The sequence below is a fragment of the Lichenostomus cassidix genome, chromosome 1 (assembly GCF_008360975.1).
Source record: "Lichenostomus cassidix isolate B80296 chromosome 1, HeHo_3.0, whole genome shotgun sequence".
In the NCBI taxonomy this organism is placed as follows: domain Eukaryota; kingdom Metazoa; phylum Chordata; class Aves; order Passeriformes; family Meliphagidae; genus Lichenostomus; species Lichenostomus cassidix.
In genome coordinates this window covers 49,076,946-49,100,616 of record NC_139479.1, presented here as the reverse complement: position 1 = coordinate 49,100,616, position 23,671 = coordinate 49,076,946, and the positions used below count along the sequence as shown (strand labels likewise).

General features: G+C 42.4%; 1 protein-coding gene across 5 annotated transcripts in view; it reads right to left on the bottom strand.

Moving 5' to 3' along the window:
- The window catches only part of TBC1D4 (TBC1 domain family member 4), a 104,558-nt gene that overhangs the window by 42,690 nt on the left and 38,197 nt on the right, over positions 1 to 23,671 (bottom strand). Inside the window, exon 1 of one of the 5 annotated variants that reach the window (XM_085058318.1) lies at positions 5,197 to 5,374. The exons of the other annotated variants lie outside the window; for them this stretch is intronic. Within the exon in view, the coding sequence (XP_084914444.1) occupies positions 5,197 to 5,232 (36 nt within the window). The 5' untranslated portion in view covers positions 5,233 to 5,374. Of the gene's footprint in view, positions 1 to 5,196; positions 5,375 to 23,671 lie in introns of those variants that run through there. 5 annotated transcript variants of the gene reach the window in all.

Below are 23,671 nucleotides of genomic sequence, written 5' to 3'. Positions count from 1 at the left end.
TTCTTTGCAAGAGAAATCAGTTCTCAACATTCAACTAATCCAATATAATCAAACAGCTTTTGTATTCTATACAGCTTCCTACTATAATATTTGATAGTTTTCAAAGATTTTTTCTATTAAAAAACGTAGCTTTAAAGTTACACCTTAGTAAATAATCCATGCTCCCTACAGTATCTCAGACACATGATACCAGCTGAAGCTTGCTACTGAGGCAGCAATCTCATATACCAACACTTTTGCAAGTCACAGTGGAAAATTACCTCATCTTAATCCCCATCTCCCATTACACACTCCTCATCCCATGGGCATTCAACACAAATCTGCTTCCAGTTCATTTATTGCAAAATGAAGTTCAATTACCCTAAGGTCTGCTGACCGTTTGGCTTCTATCCCTTTGGATGTCATCATCATCTCAGTTTTCAGTGAGGCTAAAAGCTAAGTCTAGAAATGACACAGATACTACAGTGTAACTATTCTTCCCTCATTCTCACTACTGGGCTGCTTTACCATCACCCAAGGTGTACTTCCTTCCACCCATGCCAGTTCAGCTGGATATGCGCAGTCCTCACTTTGCACTTGCCGGTTCGTATTCCAAGATGCAGCTCTTTTCTCACTGATTGGTCTCCTATTCTCTCTATGGCCTGTGCTTAAAGAAGCTCTAGAGTTTAAATTCCTTAGCTCTCTATTTTAACAAAATTCACAAACTAGCTATCTTTTTTTTTTTTCATTTCCCTTTTTAGAATCTAGAAGCTGTCACAGGGCAATTTCCATTTACTGAGAATATATGTGAATTGTCCATCTGATTCAAAGTACAGTGACAATTTATAATTTTATTCAAAATGCATACATTTTACACACAGTCAACTAAAATACACACTGCCAGCTGTTTAATCAGCAATTTAAAATTTTTAAAAAGTATACCATCACTTCCACTCCAGCAACTGGGTTTTGCCTCTTGCTCATCACCTCTAAGACAAAAAAACTGGAAATCCTTAAGTCTTTCTAAAAATACCCAATAGCCTCCTAACACATCCTTCCCCCTCTCTCCCCTGCCAGAAAATGTCCAAATAGGCTGGGGATACAACACTACCACTTCTACTCCAACAGGAATACCCATTCATTCCCTCTTCTGTCACAGCTCTCCCTCACAAATACACAAGAGTTAAGTAATTGCACCACCCTAAGCACACTGCTGTTTATCACTTAATTTCCATCTTTTCAAGATTGTGTATACTCTTCAGACACTAGTACTTAAGTCACAGTTATTATTTCAGAATCTCTGCTCCTTGTAAAGCTTTTGCATCACAAAAACTGCTACAGTATTTTCACTTATGCATAGTGTGATGCTACCATTAGAGCAGGGGTTTCAGCTCATACAGCCCAAACAATCCTTATTCCCTGCTTTGTTTAAGTAAACTTTTTTCAGGCTATGTTACTTTTTTGTGTGCTCTCTCATCAGCATTCACTTTTTTCTACTTTTTCAATCTATAGGCAGAACTAAATTGAAAAATCAAAGCGAACATTTTGAGACCTGTTTAATCTCTGTAGTTATGAATATTTTTCTAATAAACAGACAAAGAGAAAAACAAAATAATGTAATACAGGGATGTCACAATTTATAACTAATATCTGTCAGACAGCCCAGAACCAGTTCCAGATGCGTGTTGGTTGTTTCATGGGTACTCTGAGCAGCCTGGTGTAAAAAATAGCTTCAAATATAACATTCAAGACAGATAATAACACTGCCAGGCTACTAGTTGTGCACATGGATTTTACATGATGATGCGCCCAATGACTGACAATGTGCCAGCCTGTGCTGTTTGACCTGGGCCTCTTCACTCCCAGAGTAACACTTTCTTATCAAGAACCAAGAGTTACTTCTGAGATGTACCTGATCAGAGTACAGCGTTGTCATGTAAAGATTTGACTTTGAGCAAAACCCCTAACTGGGATCAAGTGGAGTCTCAGTAACAGTTTGCATCTGTATTTTCCTGAAATGCAAGATACAGGAAAAGTTACGTAATTATCAAGCACACATCCCAGTATGGCTTTTCACACATTTCTTTGGCATATATCATTGGGTTTTGACAATTTGCTCCTCTGTGTATCAAGAAATCCCAGTCATAAAAGTTTCACCATCAAAATTGGGTAACTTTTGTGGATTTGGATATTAACTTGTTATCTGTTAATGCCAAAATTGTAGGGCAAAGTTAGACAAGGTAATAAGCAGAACGGAGCTTTTGAAATACTGAATTACCTGGTTGAAAATGCTTAACTACTTTTAGAAATCAGTTTAGGAATATTAAGAAGACAGACTAGACTCTTGAAATAGTCAAAACTTATTAATGTGTTTGCAAGTTCTAGTATTTCTCTGAAGAAGTCTCATGAAATTAAGCACACAGAGGAGAGAAATGGGGTTCTTACTTCTGAAACCCACAGGGCTATTGATAATCTTCCTGGACATCTACTACAAGCTGTTACAGTAGAACAAAATTAAAAGGTTAAATGAGTTATTGCACAGGTTTTCAGTATTCACCTGAAAATAAAGAAATTAAATCCTTGAAATATTTAGGCAATTGACCTATTCAACACAGAATTTTTTTGTCAAGCCTTGAAAACTGTTACATCAAGAAGAAAGACTGTGTTAAGAGGAGGCTACACAGTGTATTCTCAGGGTGAGAGACACACACTTCCAGCCCAAACGAGCCCTGTGGTGGGACAATGCAAGAAAACTTAATTCTCCCAGGCTTTGCCTCTCCCAAATCCCATAGTCTAGGGCCCTATCACCTTTTCCCAAATATTGTTGGACAGAGGAGAAAATGATTCCAAAGGCAGTTGCAGAGGGCTTCTGAGTCCAGAGCTGATGGTGCAGTGCTGGAACAGCAGTTCTCAAAAGCAGAAACACAATGTAGGCCATTATTATAGGTTTTATTCATGAAGTTTCCCTATACTGCTCAGTAGCAGCAGACTATTTTATGAAGCAGAAGAAGGCAGTGACTCCCCACCCCAATACACTTACTCAAGTTTGTTGCAGCAGCACACAAAGCTTTCTCTAATACAGAAGCAACCTCATGCTTAAACAGTAACAGGCACACTGAAACTTCTCATGTATTGATAAACTGAAGCTAAAAAAAGGGCTCTGAGAGCTTCAGATGAGCTTTCTTCCCCCCCAGGATGTCAAAAGCATACACTCCTGTCAGGAGAAAACAGTGGCATGGGTACTTTAAGACCCTTGAAACAGTGCTCATAGTAACTTCTCAATCTCTGAATAGAGCCAAGAGAACTCAGAAGAGCAGAGATCCTTCCTCAGGGCCTCTACCAAACAATACCCCCAAATGCAAGAGGCCAGTAAGACAAGGATGGACAGTGGGTACAATAAGAACAAAACCAAACCTGTGATACTAGTTTGGCTCTTCAGTGTGAACAACACAACAAAACTTGGTTGAGGAAAAAGAAAAAACCAAACCCCAATGTCAAAACCAACCAAACAAGACTGCGATTTAAGAGGCAAATAATAAGTGCTCTGTAATGTCATTGAAGAGGCAGTATTTCCCTCCAGGGAAATATGGTTGATCTAATAAGACTAATTAAAGAAAAAGAAAGATAAAACCAGACATTTGGAAACCCAAATCAAATTTGTTATTCACATTTGAGCAGCCTAAGATTGTATGAACCACTCTTCACCCAAACAGATCTGATTTGATATGTGGTTATTCAACAAGGACAAGTTAGCTGTACTCAGAACAGATGGCACTGGCTGAGTTCTGCATCGCCTGCAATTAGATTCTCCTCTGAAAAAACAACATAAGAAGTAAAGCATGACACTGCCACAAACTCTGTTTACTACAGGCTGTAGAGTTTTGGTGGCTGAAACTAATGACAGCACTAATTTTAGCCAGATAGTCCCCAGTCTCCTCTATTTTTGCAACACACCTCTCCCTATGATCTTGGCTAGAGACCTTTTGAGCTACTGCAGCACATCATCCATACAGCCAGATGGTGTAGAATAAGGTGGCAGCACCCAGTCATAGCTAGAAGACAGAAGTATCAGCACCCTAGATACACTAATTCTTGGTCTGCAATTCAAGGGCTAGATCTAGTTCTGTCCTTGTGACTAGCCCCATAACAGGGTGAATTCATAAGGGAGAGCAAACACCTTCTTCATGCATTAGCAGCACACTGCACAAAGGGCACGTGATTAGTACTGCCAAGAAATATTCTACCATACATCAAGACACTTCACTGTGTTCTACACAGAATAGTATTTTCATGTGAGAAAGAAACATCACTCTAACTTATATAAGTAACGCAAGCTCTTTCATCTGACCAAAGGGAGGATTAAAACCAAAGAGAGGACTGCAGAGAAATAATTACCACCAAATTCTTCTCATGTCTTATAATCAAGGTTTTGTTAAAATTAATTCCAACTTCAGCAACCCTTGAAATCTCAAAAACAGAACTTCCGTTATGAGTATTTATCATCAATATCTTGAAGCTGCAAAATAGACAGGCTATTGAGCTTACTAAATCATGCCTGCTGCAGCATAATAGTAGAACACTTTGTCACAACTCTAGAATGGGCAGAGTATCTCCATCATAGCAATACATGCTTTCTTGATCAGCAGTGACAGAAGTGGAAGCATTAAAAAAAAATAATATTCCCTTTGAATATACAAGAGCCTCCAGTGAACAAAGGTGGAGCTCCCCTTTTTGCTGGAGTGACAACTTTCAAATGCATCCCTTAGTAATTACTGAGCAGTGCTTTCAATTTTAATCCAAACTTAGAACTTGAATGCCATGGATATTGCAAAGAAGAACAAAATTCACTGGCTGTATTTCATTACTTCCACAGCTGAACAGAATTTTGCTGTGCAGAGAAGCTGCAGCTCTTCCTAATTTGTGTCTAGCTTCCACATGGAAAATTTTTAGTCTGGAATTTATCAACAAAGCAAAGCCCCTCTTCATACTATAAAGCTTATAAACATTAGCATGACTGTGAAATATTAATCTAAGAAACATGCCTAACAAATCTGGCTACTTAATGACAGCAGTTCCAGCAAGGCAATTATTTTCAAAACAAGGAAAAAGCACAACTCCTCTCACTTCATCACCACACAAAGTGCAGTGGCAGATCCCTTCCACCGTACAGAGACGGGAGATGAATGAATTCACCCACATGACAGGAGCAGTCAGTACCTTCTGGTGTGAGATCCAGCTCAGAAGCAGAGGCATGTCCAAACACAACTGTCACCGAACCTTAGTGTCATGAACACGAGCACTCAGGACCAGATTCCTGGGATAAGTGAGTGCAGAAAGATTCCCCTCTCACAAAGGGCTGGCAGTGCTGTCACGGCATTTCCTCAGGCTCGTTTCATGATATCACAGCAGAGCCAGAGATCCTGCAGCAGCCGTTATTCTTCAAAAGCCAAGCATTTCCTGACTTGGGGCTGGAAGCACCCGCGCTGCCTCGGATTTGAATAATGCATCCCACTCATGATCAAGCTATGAACACTTAAAAGCAAACAAAAGACAAGGAGGATACCGTTCAGACACCAACACCCTGTGCTTTGCTAATTACTTTTGACATCTACCAGCTAGAAAGCAGAACAATGTGAGAAAAAATTAGGAGCAATTGGAACGACTCTCATTTTAGTTACCATTAACTTGCATATCCACAAGATAGGAGAACCCAGACATGGCAGTGAAACATGAACAGAGACAAAATAAGCTGCATATCATACCCTGCTATGTACCAGGCATTTGACATGGAGGCAAAGTTCTTATCTTACATAAAAACACACCCAAATGCCAGCCAAAGTGCAGATATCTGTAACTAGAAAGAAAGAGTGGGAGGGAGAAAAATTGTTTTCCCTTAACTGCTATAAATATTTTTACTACCATCCAGTTAGTACAGCGCTGATCACTCAGATCTGTTGTACTTCTAAAACTACTGCACTCTGCTGCTTCCCATTCTGGTGACAGTGCTCCACTTACAACAGTTCTCACCATTAAAAATGTATCTTTCAGATAAATAGACAAAAGACAAGGTTGGAGTGATTCAACTTATGCAGTCACACAAGCAATTTGCTGACTTTGTTTATGCTAGAGGTATTTAGAAAGTAGAACAGAAGATTCTGTCTCCATCAGCTGACTCACTGCTGAAGGAATACTGACCATCTTCTGTTTCACAGAAATAAGGAGGATTTGTAGCCAAGAGAGATGCTATCACAAAGGGAAAGGAGTAACAGCAAAATTACTGTGCATTTCTATAACCCATCTGCACTAAGAGTACAGTTTAAAAATACAGTGTAGAAAACTCAAAGTCAGGTTCTCAGCAGGCAGTAATAAGCATCTGCCATCAACTCCAGTTAATTCTGCTGCATGTCTGGGCCAACACAACACAAGCCCAGTAGCAGGAGAGCTGGAACACAGGGGCTGGCAAAGAAAGATTCCGTGAAAGCAGCTTTTTGGAGCTTCAAGCTGACTGTCACCCCTGGCAGCTAGTGCTTTCACATTTCTGCTGCTCTCTACAGGCTCATGAGTTTGACCAAAGCTTTAATCAGAAAACACATTAAAGGATTGCATAGAGGAACATGAAAGGATTTCACAGAATAAAGTTTTGCTTCCAGGAGACAGTCTTCCTCCTATTTGCCTGGCCTATATTTTTCCCAGGTGACTGGTCAAGTCCCAGCTAGGTTTGCTTCTAAAGAAGTACTACAGAGCAGTGCATGTATTTACTCTGACATTCAGCCTCATGCCACATATTGGGGAGATCACATACTCCTGCTGAAGGCAAAGCTGAAGACTACTATAGTAGTAGTCCACCCTAAAGAGAGATCTATTTTTATATAGATGGGCTAAAACAAAATAAAATTCACTTTTCAAAATAACTCTTATTGAAGATCAACCCAGGAATTACTTACACTGTTTAGTTTTGATACAGTGAACAAGCAGAAAAAAGTACCAGAGTTGCACAGCATATGCTTAGCAAACCATCACAGTACCTAATTTGCTGCTGGAAACTTGTGGATCACCTAACACGTTCTGTGTGCTACACACACACACACCAGATGCTTCTATGCCAAACACCTAAATTTAAATAAGCAGTATAATGATAGAAGGTGGATCAAGTTACTTAACAGGAAGGAATATCTAAGAGTTACAAGACGGTTTCGATGCCTGAGCAGACAATAGGTGCCTTTCTTTACACTTCTATGCAAGCACTTTTCTGCGGTGTATCAAAGAATTTCAATGATGGCAGAGACAGCACAGCCCAGCAGGAGCAGTGCTTAAGCAAGGAAGGTCCTTGCACTCAGTATTTTGCTCCTCTGTTTAGGCCAGTCAGGCTTGATGCTTTTCCACCTTTCAGATAGAGCTCACATTCACTCAGCTTGAGTGCTCTGCAAACCACAGAAGTGTCACTACAGAGGTCTCGTGATGATCCTTATGCTCTTTGAATATGTAGATTAGTAAAACTCAATTCATCTACCAGTTTTATACTTTGAGGATATGCAAGTTTGTTTCCAGGTTTGGGACACAGTTCCCAGTGAAAGACAGCAAAGTACAGCTTGCTTGTAACAGCAGTTCTTCTTAAACTTCTTCAACCCAAGTTTTAACAAACTATAAAAGCACAAATTTGGATATTAGCTAGGAATTTTCTCCTGAAAACTGCATTTTAGCTTAACTTGGCAGTTCTAGTGAGAGGTTTATTAAAGATGTTGTTTTTAAAACTCCATCATGTTTAACACATACCCTATTTTTAAAAGGGCTTGCCTGAGAAGATAAGGCTGTCACGTGGACAGTCCCAAACAATTAATACATTCTCTGCATTCATTTCCTTTTGCAGGGGGGGTAGAGGGGGGTGATGGAAGTTGGAGAGCTCATTGAAGTATTTTGCCCATTTATGGTCACTATCCAGGTCTCAAATACAGATCAGAAGATCATGAACTTCATTTTGGCAGAATTAAAGGGGTAACACTGAAGTAAATGCTCCATGCACCATGCTTAAGAAGGTGGCAATTTTTTAATTCAGTAGTTTCAGACAGAAGTTCTCTAAATTTTAAATTTAAAATATTAACTAACACATTGATCCACTATGAAACTAACATACTTTGAAAAGTCTGGTTTTCCCTAGTCAAGAGTTCAAGATTTCAGGACTCCTACACAGCAGATCATGAAGACTCCTAAAGTGAGTATCATCCCAGATTTGCTTGAAATCCACCATGATACCCAAGGATGACACCACTTTCACAACTCATTTGCTACAATAACCACCTTCTTCTACTATCACTGAAGCAGAAGATGGGAAGTGGTTAGTAATTCAGTGCTGACTCTGGGAGATGGGAAAGTTAGATTCTATTCAGTCTAGCAGACCTAGCAGGTGTGGATATACTTGGTCAAAAAAGTCAGGCCCTGCAATAACTTCTAGCCCCTTTAAGGAGGCTAGAAATTCCTCAATGAAATGAAACCAAGGAGTTAGCCCTTCTTCTATTTGATGTTTTCCCACAAACTCTCAATTGCAGTGGGAGGTTTCAGACTACAAACTTTCCTTAAAAAAGGCTCTGCTAACAGAAAGTTGGACATCAAAAACAATGTCAAGCAGCAGGTGATACTGTGGTAGAGACAAAAAGTGTTACTACTGGGTTCTAGACTCCTTTTCCCAAAAGAACATTCACTAAAAAAATGTGCAAGACAAATGCACGATTCATCAGACAATGCACACGGATATGAAGAAAATAGACTGCAACCTAGTAGCAATTCAACAGTTTATCCACACCTGCCAAGTAATGTTCACTAGTTTTCTCTACTTTGGAAATACACACCAGTACATGTTCCAGCTTGTCTGCTAATCTCACAGTTCACAAGAGCAACTGCATTGTCTTGTGACAGTATCAAATGCCTGAGCAATCAGTAGCACAATTAACTCTTCCCAGACAAGCGCTAGCAAAGAACCCAAGCGCAAACACAGCAAGGAAGGATTTCAAAGCCATATTCATCCAGATGCTGAATTACCAACTGCTTTGAAACGAGGTGCTGGGAAGAGCAGGGAACTTCCACCTAACTAGACTTCCTCCAGCACTGAAGTCTTGAACCACCACTTTGCCTAGCAGTCAGAGGAACAATGAATGCCATGCCTGAAGGCAAAGTCAGCACAGCACAAAACATCAAACACTACTCTCCCTGGGAGTCACATTAGTCTAATCTTGTCAATCACTAACTGTTTAAAATACTAAGATTTCATCAACTGGTTATAGTAGCTGTGAAGAGTATTAAATCATTAGATAAGTTATGGTTTTCAAAAGTAAATCCATACAGACACAGCTGGATGGGCAAGTATTTCAAATTTAATAGCTGAAAGTAATTAAATGTATGGTCCTTTTACTTTTTCACACAGATAAATTCTAAAAGAGCTACACAGTTACTGTTACTACTACTAATAATAAACAAAAAACCAAACCAAAACAAAAACAGGCCACAAGACCCAGGGGCAACAGAAAAGGAAATGCTTTCCCAGAAAACTTTGATACAAAGGAGCCAATAAAGTAAACAGACAGTAAGGTCCTTTCAGAGGAACAGCTTTATAAGGCAAGACTCTTGCACCCATAGTGACACACATGAAGAGTAAACTAAGGGTGTGATAGAGACCCACAAGAACACTTACATATATTCCCAAAAAGCCTGTGACAGTATTTTGTTTCAGTTATGAATATGGGTTCTACAAAACTGAAGAGAAAAAGGGAGCACAGAGGCACTTAACAACTGTGTAAGTAAGAAAGCACAATAGGTGATGAATATAGAGTCAAGATGGGTAGGAAGGAGTTTTTTCGATAGATCATCATGGAGGTTCTGCTCATTTTTTTAGGCAAAATTTTCAAATACAGCAGGTAAAGTAACTCTTGCAGTGCTTCACTAATTGCTACTGGTAGACGCTATTTATTTCAGTACCACTAAACTTTATTTTCTAAATATATTGTGCCTGGTAGATGCTAGGTATTCCTGTGCCAGCAGCTGCACAGCACTGTCTGATGGCATCAACAGTAAGATTTTTGGAATTGGCTTGAGATCACATAGATAAGAAGAAAAGCTAGGTTGCATTAAATAACTGCAGGTAACTTTTTGATAACAGTATTCACAGGAAAAGTGGCATTGGCTTTACAAAGCCTAGCAATACAATGACAAATTAACCCAAGGATTTCTGGAATTTACACTCATTATTACTGCAGAGCAAAGCCCACACTGCTTCACCTTCTGTAGCTGCATCTTCATTTTAGTACTGGGTTTGCATGGCAAAGTTTTGGTAGCAAAGGGGACTACAGGGGTGACTTCTGTGAGAAGCTGCCAGAATCTCCCCAGTATCCAACAAAGTCAATGCCAGCTGGCTCCAGCACAGACCCACCACCAGCCACGGCTGGGCCAATCATGATGCTGGTAGCCCCTCCAGGATAATGTATTTGAGAAGGGGAAAAATCCTGTGCAATGGCAGCTAGGACACAAGAATGAGAACACATGAGAGAAGCAGCCCTGCAGACACCAAGGTCAGTGCAGAAAGAAGGGCAGGAGCTGCTCCAGGCACTGGAGCTGAGATTCCCCAGCAGCCCATAGTGCAGACCATGGTGAGGCAGCTGTGCCCCTGCAGCCCACAGAGATCCATTCTGGAGCAGAGATCCACCTGCAGCCTGTGGAGGATGCTACACTGGAGCAGTGGATGACCAAAGGAGGCTGTGACCCCTTGGGAAGCCCGTGCTGGATCAGGCTCCTGGCAGGCACCTGCAGACTGATAGAGAGAGGAGCCAACAGCGGAGACAGTTTGCAGGCAGGACTCCAGCAGGAGACCCATGCTGGAACAGCCTGTTCCTGAAGGACTACACCCTGTGGGAGGGGCCCACGCTGGAGCACTCTGTTCCTGAAGAACTGCACCCATGGGAAAGACCCAGATTGGAGAAGTTGGTGGAGAGCTGTCTCCTGCAGGAGGGGCCCCACTCTGGAGGAGAAGAGTGTGAGGAGTCCTGCCCCTGAGGAGGAAGGAGTGGCAGAGACAATGTGTGATGAATTCCCATTCTCTGTCCCCTTGAGCTGCTGAGGGGGAAGAAGTGAGAGAAAATTAGGAGTAAAGTCAAGCCCAAGAAGAAGAGAGGGGTGGGGGAAAGGTGTTTTCAGATTTGGTTTTCTTTCTCATTATGCTACTCTGATTTGATTGGTAATAAATTTAACTGATTTCCTCAAGTTGAGTCTGCTTTGCCCACAAGAGTAACTAGTGAGTGATTTCTCCCTGTCCTTACTTTGACTCACAAACCTTTTGTTATATTTTCTCACCCCTGTCCAGCTGAGGAGGGGATGAGAATGGCTTTAGTGGGTGCCTGCTGTCCAGCCAGGGCAGCCCCCACACCAGTACTATTAGCACATCTCAGCTGGATACCTGTACAGTAGGCTATGTTCCCTGCTTGTAAAGGAGAAGGGCAGCATAGACCTAATGGCTAGGGCTTTGCAAAAGTATGCTTAGATGTAACAAGGCAAATCCCATCATGTGGCTCCTGACTGGCCTGGAAATAGAAACTCCTATTTCTGGTCTGATGGGCGAAGGATGAGAAGACTGACTTTGCTACCGACACAACAGTGTTCTCATGACATTTAAGTTGTTTGGAAGCATAATATAAATCCCATTCACTTCAGCTTACTACACAAGTGTCCTAATAATTTCACCTAAAGTATTACTTGTCATGCTCGGCTGACACCAAAGCAAGATACACCTTCCAGTAACTCTAAGTTTCAGAAAGAAGTATGTGAGTTGTTCTTTCATAGAAGGCAATAGTCTTCTCTGGACTGAGGAACTTAAAACTCAGTTTACCCACAATTTTCTTATTCTACAGATTAAGTTACTTTTTACTTTCAATAGCCTAGATTATGAAATATTTTTCTCTGCATCTGGAAGTTGGTTTGCTGATGAGAGTGAACGTGTAACTATTAATGGAAATCAGAAAAAAGGTCCCCTAAGCAGTGAACTTCATTCCTCCTGCCCATCAACTCTCCCTCCCCTGAGGGAGTTTAGCTGATCTGGGAATTATCTATGCTAGGAATCTATTCTTGGTCATGTCTGGATGTCCTGTTCTCACTGAAGTCAAGGCTGAAACTTGTTTTGCAAAGCCAGTGAGGAAACATTGTATCATAAGAGTTAAGCATATTTCTTAACTGTCTCTTCTATGATTCCCAGCATTCTATCTCGGAAGACAAGGTATGCCTTACTCACCAAGCCTCAGTCCTTTCTAAGCTGCGACACCCACAAGGGCTTCCAAAACAATTCCATACATTTCTATACGGTAGATACTGGTGAACTTCAAGGAGAAACAACAAAAATCTCAACTTCAGGGGTTATCCCAAACATGACAAATATACAACACTAGTTAGATTTATTATTCTCTAGGGAATTTTTAAACCATCTGGCAGAGTCCCAAGTGCTGCAGTTTCTGTTTGTTCAAGAGCTCTCAGGGAGCTGAAGCTAGTATAAGACACAAGGTGGATGATTTCTTTGGTTTTGCTTTCATAAAAACATCTTGCATAAATTAGGTAACTTCAAAACAGAGTATGATACAATGAAGCAGGTTTAACAGATTCATATCTTATCAAGAGAAGAGTTCAGAAATTAATAAGGACTGTAAGCTAGAAGCAAAATCTGAATAATACAGAATCCATTCGAGAAGCCACTATGGAATTCATAGGCCAAGATGTAGTTCAAAGGGATTTACATGAACAGAAATAAAACTGAACATATTAACATCTCCACATTTTTTCATAAACAGAAGCCAAGTCCACCAGCATGAGAATTTTTCGTTCAGGTTTTGTTTATTTTTTATGTGGTGAACATCTTTATGAGAGGGTTATGAACCACTGGAGCAAACAATGACAAAATCATAAGTGAAAGTAATAGGAAAACATAAGAACAGGCATGTTTGCTCCCAGTACTCAGTACATACGCAATTTCAAAGTGCCAATTGAGAGCAGCTCTCTGCAGTGTTGCAACATGCCCGTGAGGTTGCTCCCCGTATGTGCTCGAACCTATGACCCATGAAGAGATTTTGACATCCTATTTTCCCTCATGGGAACAGTGGGAATGACTGTCTCAGACTTGGAGGTTCAATTTAATATCACACTAAAAGTACTGTGCCTCCTCTACCCAAGCAGAGGAGGAAGGAAAGGAGCCATTTTATGCCAAGGTCTTCATGTTTATCACAATGCTTGTTTCAGTCTGTTGGACTCCTTCAAAGATGCATCCCATATAAACAGCGGTCCTGGAATTCAGCAATTTGGAATTGCTACCAGCACTTAAAAAGCTGTATTACTTTCAGTTAGTAGCATTTTCATGATCATTGTTAGCCCAATGTATTTAGATGATGACAGCTCTGAAACTGACCATAGCAGACAGGAGCTCTAGAAGTACACAATAGAGTTGCTGCAAGTTGCTGTAAGCCTCAAAAGCATATGGTAAAAAAACAGCTACTGAACAGCAAATTTGAAACTTGTGCCCTCTTTTTTGCATTAAGAACACAAGAGGAAAGCATTTATCCATGAAATAAAGAGTTAATCAAAGGAAAAAGAAAAGAAAAAAAAAAAAGACTGCTACATACATATTCAGTTTATTATGGGGACACAGAACAAAGCCTGTTACAAGTTACTAGATTGACAGGTCTGAAATTTTTATGTATAACCAAGGAATAACAGTCTTTTGAGTTAAAAAAAATAAAATTATCCAAAGTGTCAGAAGTTGTCACTTCTGGAAATCAGTCACCATTTTATGTGAATAAATTGGTAAGTAGGAGGATGATGTTAAGGCAGCACTTCAAAGAAACATACTAAGTAACAACAGATATATGTCATGTAGTAACATCCTGGTATTACACAATGTTCCTAAATGACATGAAGGTGAAATATAGGGTTTAAGACACAAAGGATTTCTTTCCAATGGCAAATATATGAAGAATGTAAGATTAGTACACTGGTGAAGAACAACTGGCAATGCTAGTATTTTATTAGGTTTTTCTTCAGCATCTATGAACAGTGGCAAGTAATTAAGATCAAACTGAGGTCATGTAGCTACAATATATGTTGACTGTAAAAGGCATTTTACCAGAAATAAACAAGGCAGAGCCATCTTTGCAAGCAACTTTTGTGAGTAACCCTGTAATGCTTATAAGCTACACTGACTGCTTGTTGTGAATTCCCAAGCAGGTAAGAACTGTCCATGATGCACAGACTTCACAAACAGCCCCACCTCAATAAAACCTGGGGGATGCACTTCTGCTACTCAGAAATTAGGATTCCCCTCCAACCTAAAGTTAAATCTTATTTCACAGTCTATAAATTTACAGTAAAATAGTTGTCATTTATTCCTCTAAAGAAAAAAAATGTATCACTTCGCCCAGTTTATGGAATACCCTACAATTTCATTCTGCAAAAAAACCCATACAGACACTTGGAATACTTATGTAATTAAAAAGATTTTAAAGAAAAGATTTTAAAAAGAGTAAGCTGCTAAAAACACACTCACGCTACACCAACACTGAAACTCCCCAAGCATTTACCAAAACTACAGTGCACAGACAAAATTTTCCTTAACCCATAATCATATACAGCATAATTAGAAAGCCTCAAGTTTACCAGAAAAATTACCCAAGTGGTGACAAGATGACAGAAAAAACTTGTACCGTAAGGGGAAACCCCCCACTCCCCAATAGCTGGTCCTTAGGAGGGTTCATATGTGCAGCTGGAGAGGAAGAGATTCATCTCAAAGTTGAGAAGCTGAAAAGCTTCCCTGCCACCACCTCCCCAGTATTCTCTCCACATATCACAAAAAATATAGTGATTAACCTGGCAGTATTAGGTTAATAGCAGGACTTGATGATCTTAGAGGCATTTTCCAACTTTAACAAATCTATGATTTATCCTTATGGTTGCATACAGGTAGGAAGGCAGACACCACTGTATTTCTATAAAGCTTGGTTGGATGCTCAACACCCACAGAAGGTAAGAATGTACTTCCAAACACACATTCATAAAAAACATCCCATTCTACCACTCCACCTTTACCCAGCACTTTCACAAGCTTTATGAGCAGAGTTTCCTTGAATACAAAGAACTGAGGCTACCCAGCAGGTGTTGCTCATGAACTGACTAAACTGAAGCTTCAGAGCTGTTAAGTTCCCAGATAATTAAAAAAATATTTAATAGACCAAGTATGGGAGGGGGAGCTGCTTTTTATAATACAACAGGTCCTTTCATCACGTTAAGAACAAAGCTGTATTTTATCATTTCACCACTTATCTGAACACCACAGTGCACTATCTAAAAAACACACACTGCACTTTTCTGATAAAACACCCTGTGCTAAGGTAGCTGTACCTCCCCACTGGGATGAGAACATGTGCCCTGAGCCCTATGACAAGCAGCACAGAAACTGATGATTTCAGGTTTTATGTTGTCTTGGATTGATGATATGATAATCCTTTATCCCCTATCGTTGGCTTATATGCCCAAGAAAGAAAAAAAAAATGTGTGGTCCTGTCTCTTTAACTGCACCCAGCCGCAGAGAGAAACGCGGGTTGTTTTGAAAACATTTTCTCCAAGCCTTGCTCCGGGGGAGGATTCGTCGCCCGGCAGAGACTGCGTGCTGGACGGGGGTCGGAGTGAGCTCTGTTCCCGTTTTTTCCATTCTTCTTTTTTTCCTCGTTTGGACCCCTTCTCTTCGATCTGCTTTGCCACCCGGAGACCCAGGAGGGCCAGAGGACAGCAGAGCTCTCCAGGGAGCTCCACCCGGCCCCGGGTGGGGGGCGAGGAGGAGAGGGACTGCGTCTGAGAAAAGGACTTTTTATTCAGGTTGAATAACTGCCTTTCACCTTGTTTTCCCCTTCCCCTGTGCCTTGTAGGGCACTCTGCGTGGTTTTGTTAAATAAATAGTTTTTTCTTCACTTTCATCTGAGAGGTTCTGTTGTGGGTGGGGGAGGGGGTGTCAGGGCCCTTCGCTCTCGGAGGAGAGAGTCTTATCATTAACCCGGGACATATTTGGCGCCCAACGTGGGGCCTCGATTACTTGTTCTACACCTTTTGTGGGGTTAGAGAAAGTGAAGAAAAAACCCTAATAATTGCATTCTGGTTTTAATCGCTTGGTATTGAATTACAGCCATCAGTAGTCACTATGCTGTTTGATGGGAGGTTGTTTGATGTAATACTGTCTGTTTGGCACATAGGTTTGTTTCCCTACCAACAGGTAGGGGCAATCCTGTCCCTAATGTATAATTTCCACCAATCAGGGACACGACTCCGGCTTGTTATAGTAATGTGTGTGATACTGGCGATCTGTAAGAAGGTATGGGAAACAGTTAAAGATGTACATGCTCTGTTAGTTTCCTCCTCTAGTTTTAGTAACCTGTTTTGGAGTTTTGTTAGTAATATTACCCAACCTGTTAGAGAAGTAGAGGGTGAAGCTTCCTGGCTCCTCACCCATCTCTTTCCCTTTAAATCTGGTATATCAGCTTGTGAGAATATTCAGTTTCCCCTGGATGTTAAAGAGACCATTAACTTGGTAGTACAGGTGCTTTACCTAGGAGTTTCCGTGTATATGATGTTCAGTGTTACCAGAATGAGGGCTGAGAAGTCCAGAGGGGCTAAGCAGGAGCAGGCACCTAATCCAGATGTGAGGAAATTTGAATGGTGTGGAGTATGGGAGGACATAGGTAAAACTTTAAAGAAATTCTCTGATCCAATAGACTGGGAATTTCCCCCTGGACAAATCCCGAGACCAGCTGAGGTGGGGAAGTATCTGAAAGAGAAGTGCAGAGACAACTGCAGTGCAATATGTTGGGCCCTGGCATATGCTTATCGTACACTGTCAGATATTATAGAACAGGAAGTAGGGGAGCCTAAGCCAATGGCAGTTGCTCCTATTACAAGGAGCAGGAAAGCCCAATTTAAGACTGATCGCCCAGATGACAGTGGGGAGGGACCCTCAAGGCCAGCAACTGAGTCAGAGGTCATTGTTGAATCCATGAATGTGAGAGACCTTCACAGCCTAAGAAAAGATTATGTCCAACGAGATGATGAATCTGTGATTAGTTGGTTAGTCCGTCTTTGGGATGCTGCAGGCGATGTTACACTTCTAGATGCTACTGAGGCAAGGCATTTAGGGACTGTGTCACGTGACCCAGATATCAACCAAACTATACGAGATGGGCCTGACTGCAGCAGCCTCTGGAGACAAGCTATCAGAGCTGCGAGGGACAGATACCTACATCCCGACGATCTCTATTCGCAACAAACCCAGTGGAGAACCATAGAACAAGGGATTCAACGCTTGAGAGAAATGGCAGTGGTAGAAATTGTCTTCCCAGAGGACATAGCAAACCCAGATCCGATTATAGACCCAGATAGGATAGAATGTACACCTGTGATGTGGCGGAAACTCCTAACGCTTGGGCCATCAGGGTATGCTTCTGCTTTAGCCATTATGAAGCAAGATGACGGGCATGAGACTGTGCGTGATATGACAAGGAAACTCCGAGCGTATGCAGATGTTGTGCATAGCCCAATGAATGCAAGAATCTCAGCTGTGGAAACAAATCTGCAAAAACTAGAAAATAAGATAGAGAAGAATCATGAAAAACTCAGTAAAGAGATTAAAGACAGCCTTCTCCAAATCTCAGCAGTACAGACCAGAGGTTATGCTACCCCACGCAGACGCTCCTCAGCTATGAGAACTGGATATATCCCTCGACATGAGTTGTGGTATTTCCTGTGTGACAGTGGAGAAAACATGAACAGGTGGGTTGGACAACCCACTGCTGTCCTGGCACGACGAGTGCGTGAATTGAAGGAGGGCAAGACTCAGAGAAGGAACTCCACCAGAAGGGAAGTAGCTCTACTCAATATGTCTGATTCCGTTGAAGGAACCTCTAACACAAATACCCACCATGGTTAGAGGGGCCCTGCCTCTAGCCAGGTAGAGGCAAGGGAAAACCGAATTTTTTGGACAGTGTGGATTCGGTGGCCTGGCACATCAGAGCCACAAGAATACGAAGCTTTAGTTGACACTGGTGCACAATGCACGATAATCCCATCGAGACATGTGGGGACAGAACCTATTTCTATTTCCGGCGTTACAGGAGGATCACAAGACTTGACCCTCGTGAAAGCTGAGGTGAGCCTGACTGGAAGAGAGTGGAAAGAACATTCCATTGTGACTGGCCCAGAGGCTCCATGTATTTTGGGTATAGACTTCCTTCGAAATGGATATTTCAAAGACCCAAAGGGACTCAAGTGGGCATTTGGGATAGCTGCTGTGGAGACAGAGGGCATAAAACAATTGAACACCTTGCCTGGACTGTCAGAGAACCCATCTGCAGTAGGACTCCTGAAAGGGGAAGAGCAACAAGTACCAATTGCAACCTAGATTGTGCACCGCCGACAGTACCGGACAACTCGTGATGCCGTGATTCCCATTCACAAACTAATCTGTGAGCTGGAGAGCCAAGGGGTGGTCAGCAGGACCCATTCATCCTTTAACAGCCCCATCTGCCTGTGCGAAAATCTGAAGGAGAATGGAGATTGACTGTGGACTATCGTGCCTTGAATGAGGTGACTCCACCTCTGAGTGCTGCTGTGCCAGACATGCTGGAGCTCCAGTATGAGCTAGAGTCCAAGGCAGCAAAGTGGTATGCTACTATTGAAATTGCAAATGCATTTTTCTCCATTCCTCTGGCAGCAGAGTGCAGACCTCAGTTTGCTTTCACCTGGAGGGGCGTGCAGTACACCTGGAACCGATTGCCCCAGGGGTGGAAACACAGTCCCACCATCTGCCATGGACTGATCCAGGCTGCACTAGAAAAGGGTGTGGCTCCAGAACATTTGCAATACATTGATGACATCATTGTGTGGGGGGACACAGCAGAAGAAGTATTTGAGAAAGGAAAGGAAGTAATCCAGATTCTCCTGGAAGCCGGTTTCGCTATAAAAAAGAGCAAAGTCAAAGGGCCTGCCAAAGAGATCCAGTTCCTAGGAGTGAAGTGGCAAGATGGACGGCGTCAGATTCCTACTGAGGTTATCAATAAAATCATCACAATGTCCCCCCAACCAACAAGAAGGAGACGCAAGCTTTCCTAGGTGCCATAGGCTTTTGGAGAATGCACATCCCTGAGTACAGCCAGATCGTGAGTCCTCTCTACCTCATAACCCGCAAGAAGAACGATTTCCATTGGGGCCCTGAACAGCAGCAAGCCTTCACCCAGATCAAGCAGGAGGTTGCTCATGCAGTAGCCCTTGGCCCAGTCAGGACAGGGCCAGAAGTAAAGAATGTGCTTTACTCTGCAGCTGGGAGCCATGGCCTGTCCTGGAGCCTTTGGCAGAAGGTGCCTGGTGAGACCCGAGGTCGACCACTGGGATTTTGGAGCCGCAGTTACAGAGGGTCTGAAGCCAACTACACCCCAACAGAGAAAGAAATCCTAGCAGCATATGAAGGAGTCCAAGCTGCCTCAGAGGTAATTGGCACAGAAGCACAACTCCTCCTGGCACCTCGACTACCGGTGCTGGGGTGGATGTTTAAAGCAGAGTTTCCCTCTACTCATCATGCCACCAATGGCACATGGAGCAAATGGATTGCCCTTATCACACAGCGTGCCCGTATGGGAAATCTGAATCGCCCTGGGATTTGGGAAATAATTACAAATTGGCCTGAAGGTGAAAATTTTAGTCTGACTGAGGAAGAGGAGCTGGAACAGGTGACCCGTGCAGAGGAAGCCCCACCATACAACCAACTGCCAGCAGATGAAACACGCTACGCTCTTTTCACTGATGGTTCCTGTCGTCTTGTAGGGACAAAAAGAAAATGGAAAGCAGCTGTGTGGAGCCCCACACGACGGGTTGCAGAAGCTAGGGAAGAAGAGGGGGGATCGAGCCAATTCGCTGAGCTCAAAGCCGTTCAGTTAGCTCTGGACATTGCTGAAAGAGAGAAATGGCCAAAGCTCTACCTTTATACTGATTCATGGATGGTAGCCAATGCTCTGTGGGGTTGGCTGGAAAAGTGGAAGAAGGCTGGTTGGCAGCGTAGGGGAAAACCAATTTGGGCAGCTGAAGAGTGGAAAGACATCGCTAGTCGGGCAGAGAGACTACCTGTGAAGGTCCGCCATGTAGACGCCCATGTCCCCAAGAGTCGAGCTAATGAGGAACACCGAAACAACGAACAGGTAGATCAGGCTGCAAAGATAAAGGTGTCCCAGGTAGACTTGGATTGGCAGCATAAAGAAGATTTATTCCTAGCTCGATGGGCCCATGATGCCTCAGGCCATCAGGGCAGAGATGCCACCTACAAGTGGGCACGAGACCGAGGGGTGGATCTAACCATGGACTGCATCTCTCAAGTTATCCATGACTGTGAAACATGTGCTGCCATCAAGCAAGCCAAGCGGGTGACACCCCTGTGGTATGGTGGAAGGTGGTCAAAATATAAGTTTGGAGAGGCCTGGCAGATTGATTACATCACACTGCCTCAAACCCGCCATGGCAAGCGCTATGTGCTCACAATGGTAGAAGCCACCACTGGGTGGCTGGACACCTACCCTGTGCCTCATGCCACTGCTCGTAACACCATCCTGGGCCTTGAGAACCAAGTCCTGTGGAGGCATGGTACCCCTGAGAGAATTGAGTCAGATAACGGAACTCATTTTAAAAACAGCCTCATAAACAACTGGGCTAGAGACCATGGCATTGAGTGGGTGTACCACATTCCCTATCATGCACCAGCTGCTGGCAAAGTGGAACGGTATAATGGACTGTTAAAAACCACCCTAAAGGCATTGGGTGGGGGAACTTATAAGAATTGGGAGCGACATTTAGCAGAGGCCACCTGGTTAGTCAATACCCGAGGCTCCATCAACCGAGCAGGTCCTGCCCAATCTGAGCTTCTTCATACAGTGGATGGAGATAAGGTCCCAGCAGTACATGCCAGAGGCTTGTTAGGGAAAACTGTCTGGATTGATTCTGCCTCACATAAAGACAAACCCATCCGTGGGGTTGTCTTTGCTCAGGGACCAGGGTGTACTTGGTGGATAATGCAGGAAGATGGAAAAACACAATGTGTCCCTCAGGGAAATTTAATTTTGGGTGAAGGCCACATGTAAGGTTGGGATCGCAACATACCACCGTTCACCGTTCGTGACATTATTTGTACATAGTTATGTGTATATATGTATATATGTATATATGTATATATGTATATATGTGTATATATATATGTGTGTGTTTGAAGTTGGAAGATGTTAAGGTGGGCCTTAAGCCAACACTATGGAATAAGGGGTGGAATGTCTTGGATTGATGATATGATAATCCTTTATCCCCTATCGTTGGCTTATATGCCCAAGAAAGAAAAAAAATGTGTGGTCCTGTCTCTTTAACTGCACCCAGCCGCAGAGAGAAACGCGGGTTTTTTTGAAAACATTTTCCCCAAGCCTCGCTCCGGGGGAGGATTCGTCGCTCGGCAGAGACTGCGTGCTGGACGGGGGTCGGAGTGAGCTTTGTTCCCGTTTTTTTCCATTCTTCTTTTTTTTTCCTCGTTTGGACCCCTTCTCTTCGATCTGCTTTGCCACCCGGAGACCCAGGAGGGCCAGAGGACAGCAGAGCTCTCCAGGGAGCTCCACCCGGCCCCCGGGTGGGGGGCGAGGAGGAGAGGGACTGCGTCTGAGAAAAGGACTTTTTATTCAGGTTGAATAACTGCCTTTCACCTTGTTTTTCCCCTTCCCCTGTGCCTTGTAGGGCACTCTGCGTGGATTTGTTAAATAAATAGTTTTTTCTTCACTTTCATCTGAGAGGTTCTGTTGTGGGTGGGGGAGGGGGTGTCGGGGCCCTTCGCTCTCGGAGGAGAGAGAGTCTTATCATTAACCCGGGACAATGTACTCAGCTTGGATTTAATCAGCAGCCACAGAGTGAAGCCTCTGCAAGCCCACAAGCCTGAAAGAGCACTGGCTGCCACTGCTTTATTTTTATTCCAACTTGAGATCTTGTCATCTTAACCTCTACCTTCTAACATCAGCCACATTAGGCTGAGCGTCTCAGCCAAGAGATTCCCATTCAGACAGCCAGAAAACAGACTGCAAGACTCTTTTTCCTTTTAATGAGGTCCTGAGGTCATCAAGGAAGGGGCCATGCAACACTCACATTCAAAGGTGCAGTAAATAAACCTTGAAGCAATGCACAAGGTGCTTGGCTCTCGGAACAGAAGTGAGGCCAAGAGGCCGCAATGCTCGTCTTCATTCCTATTGTTTTGCCATATTCTTTGCTCTGTGAGGACCCTCTGCAAGTGCTTTTAATTAAAAAAAAAAAAAAAAGCACTATATTATTCTTTATTTTATTCTGGAGGGAGGGAAATTGTTTGCTACAGTATTCATTATATTTACAAGTGCAATTTCATTTCTTTGGCAGATCTCCCAAGTAAATTTACCACTAAAGGGATAAGGTTACAATATTGAACTTGCTACATTATAACTGCTTGGGGGGCAAAAAAGAACTTGCTTTTCTGATACACTCAAGAATTAGATGAAAAATGGAGACCCCTGGCAGTAAACTCTCCCCTGCACCAGCACTGTTTCTCCATTATTGTAAAGGAGCAGACTTTAGTCCCTTTCCTTGCACAGCCATGCCCAGAGGAGTCCAGACAGACTGATCAACCATCTCCAGTCAGCAGGTCTCTGTGACAGGACAGGTGTTCCTCTCAAACCAAACTGCAAGATCAGTTTTAAATGCCTATGAAAGTTCATCTGATCACATGTATGTGGTAAGTTTTCTATAAAGTAATTGCAAAGGCTATGCAGTAGAAAAAGAAAAAAAATTTTGTATGAGAATTAGTACCACTTTTGTAAAAGCTTTTTCTCTATCAGAATGTTTAAACAAGGGCAGCTAATCTATGAAAAAAAGAAAAAAGGAAAAAACAAGTTGTTATTATTATTTCTTGTAGCCAGTAAGTTAAATATGCACAGGAAGGGGGAGGGGAGAGTTTCTCTTCCCAAAACTTGAACTAAATAATGAAGTCCATCTTTCCCAAGAAGAAGATGACAGAAGACAAAGCTTTCCCTCCATGTTACCTGTGCCATCTGTACACTCAGCTGCACGGTGACACTTTCCAAAGCAGCCAGGTTCTAGCAAACAATATAACAGCTCACACAAGCTGAACCAGCAGTGTCCACTTAGTATCTCTGTTAAGTCTTTCTGAAGTCACTGCTGCTAGCATCATTTTTTCCACATATTCAAGGAATCTGATGGAAGATTGGAAGATGCCAGCCCCTCATATTTCAGCAACAGGAAACAGCCACCATCAAATACATTTCTTTTTTCCTTTCTTTTAATACAGCACTGAGTCTTTACACACCAAGCAATCAAAAACACTGCAACAATGCAAGTTGAATGTGAACTTAGACAGATAAGATATGCAGGTGCTTTACAGTGAATTCTGACTGGAAATACTTCAATGCATTGCCAAGCACTATCAAAAATTTGATGAGAACTGCATAAAAAAAAACTAAAGCTCTGATTTTTTGAAGTCCTACTCAATTTATATCCAAGATTATTTTTAGGCATCAAGTTCTCTATTTTTTTCATACTTCAAAAATGAAATTTCAGATACTCCATTCCCTTGTAAAGCTGA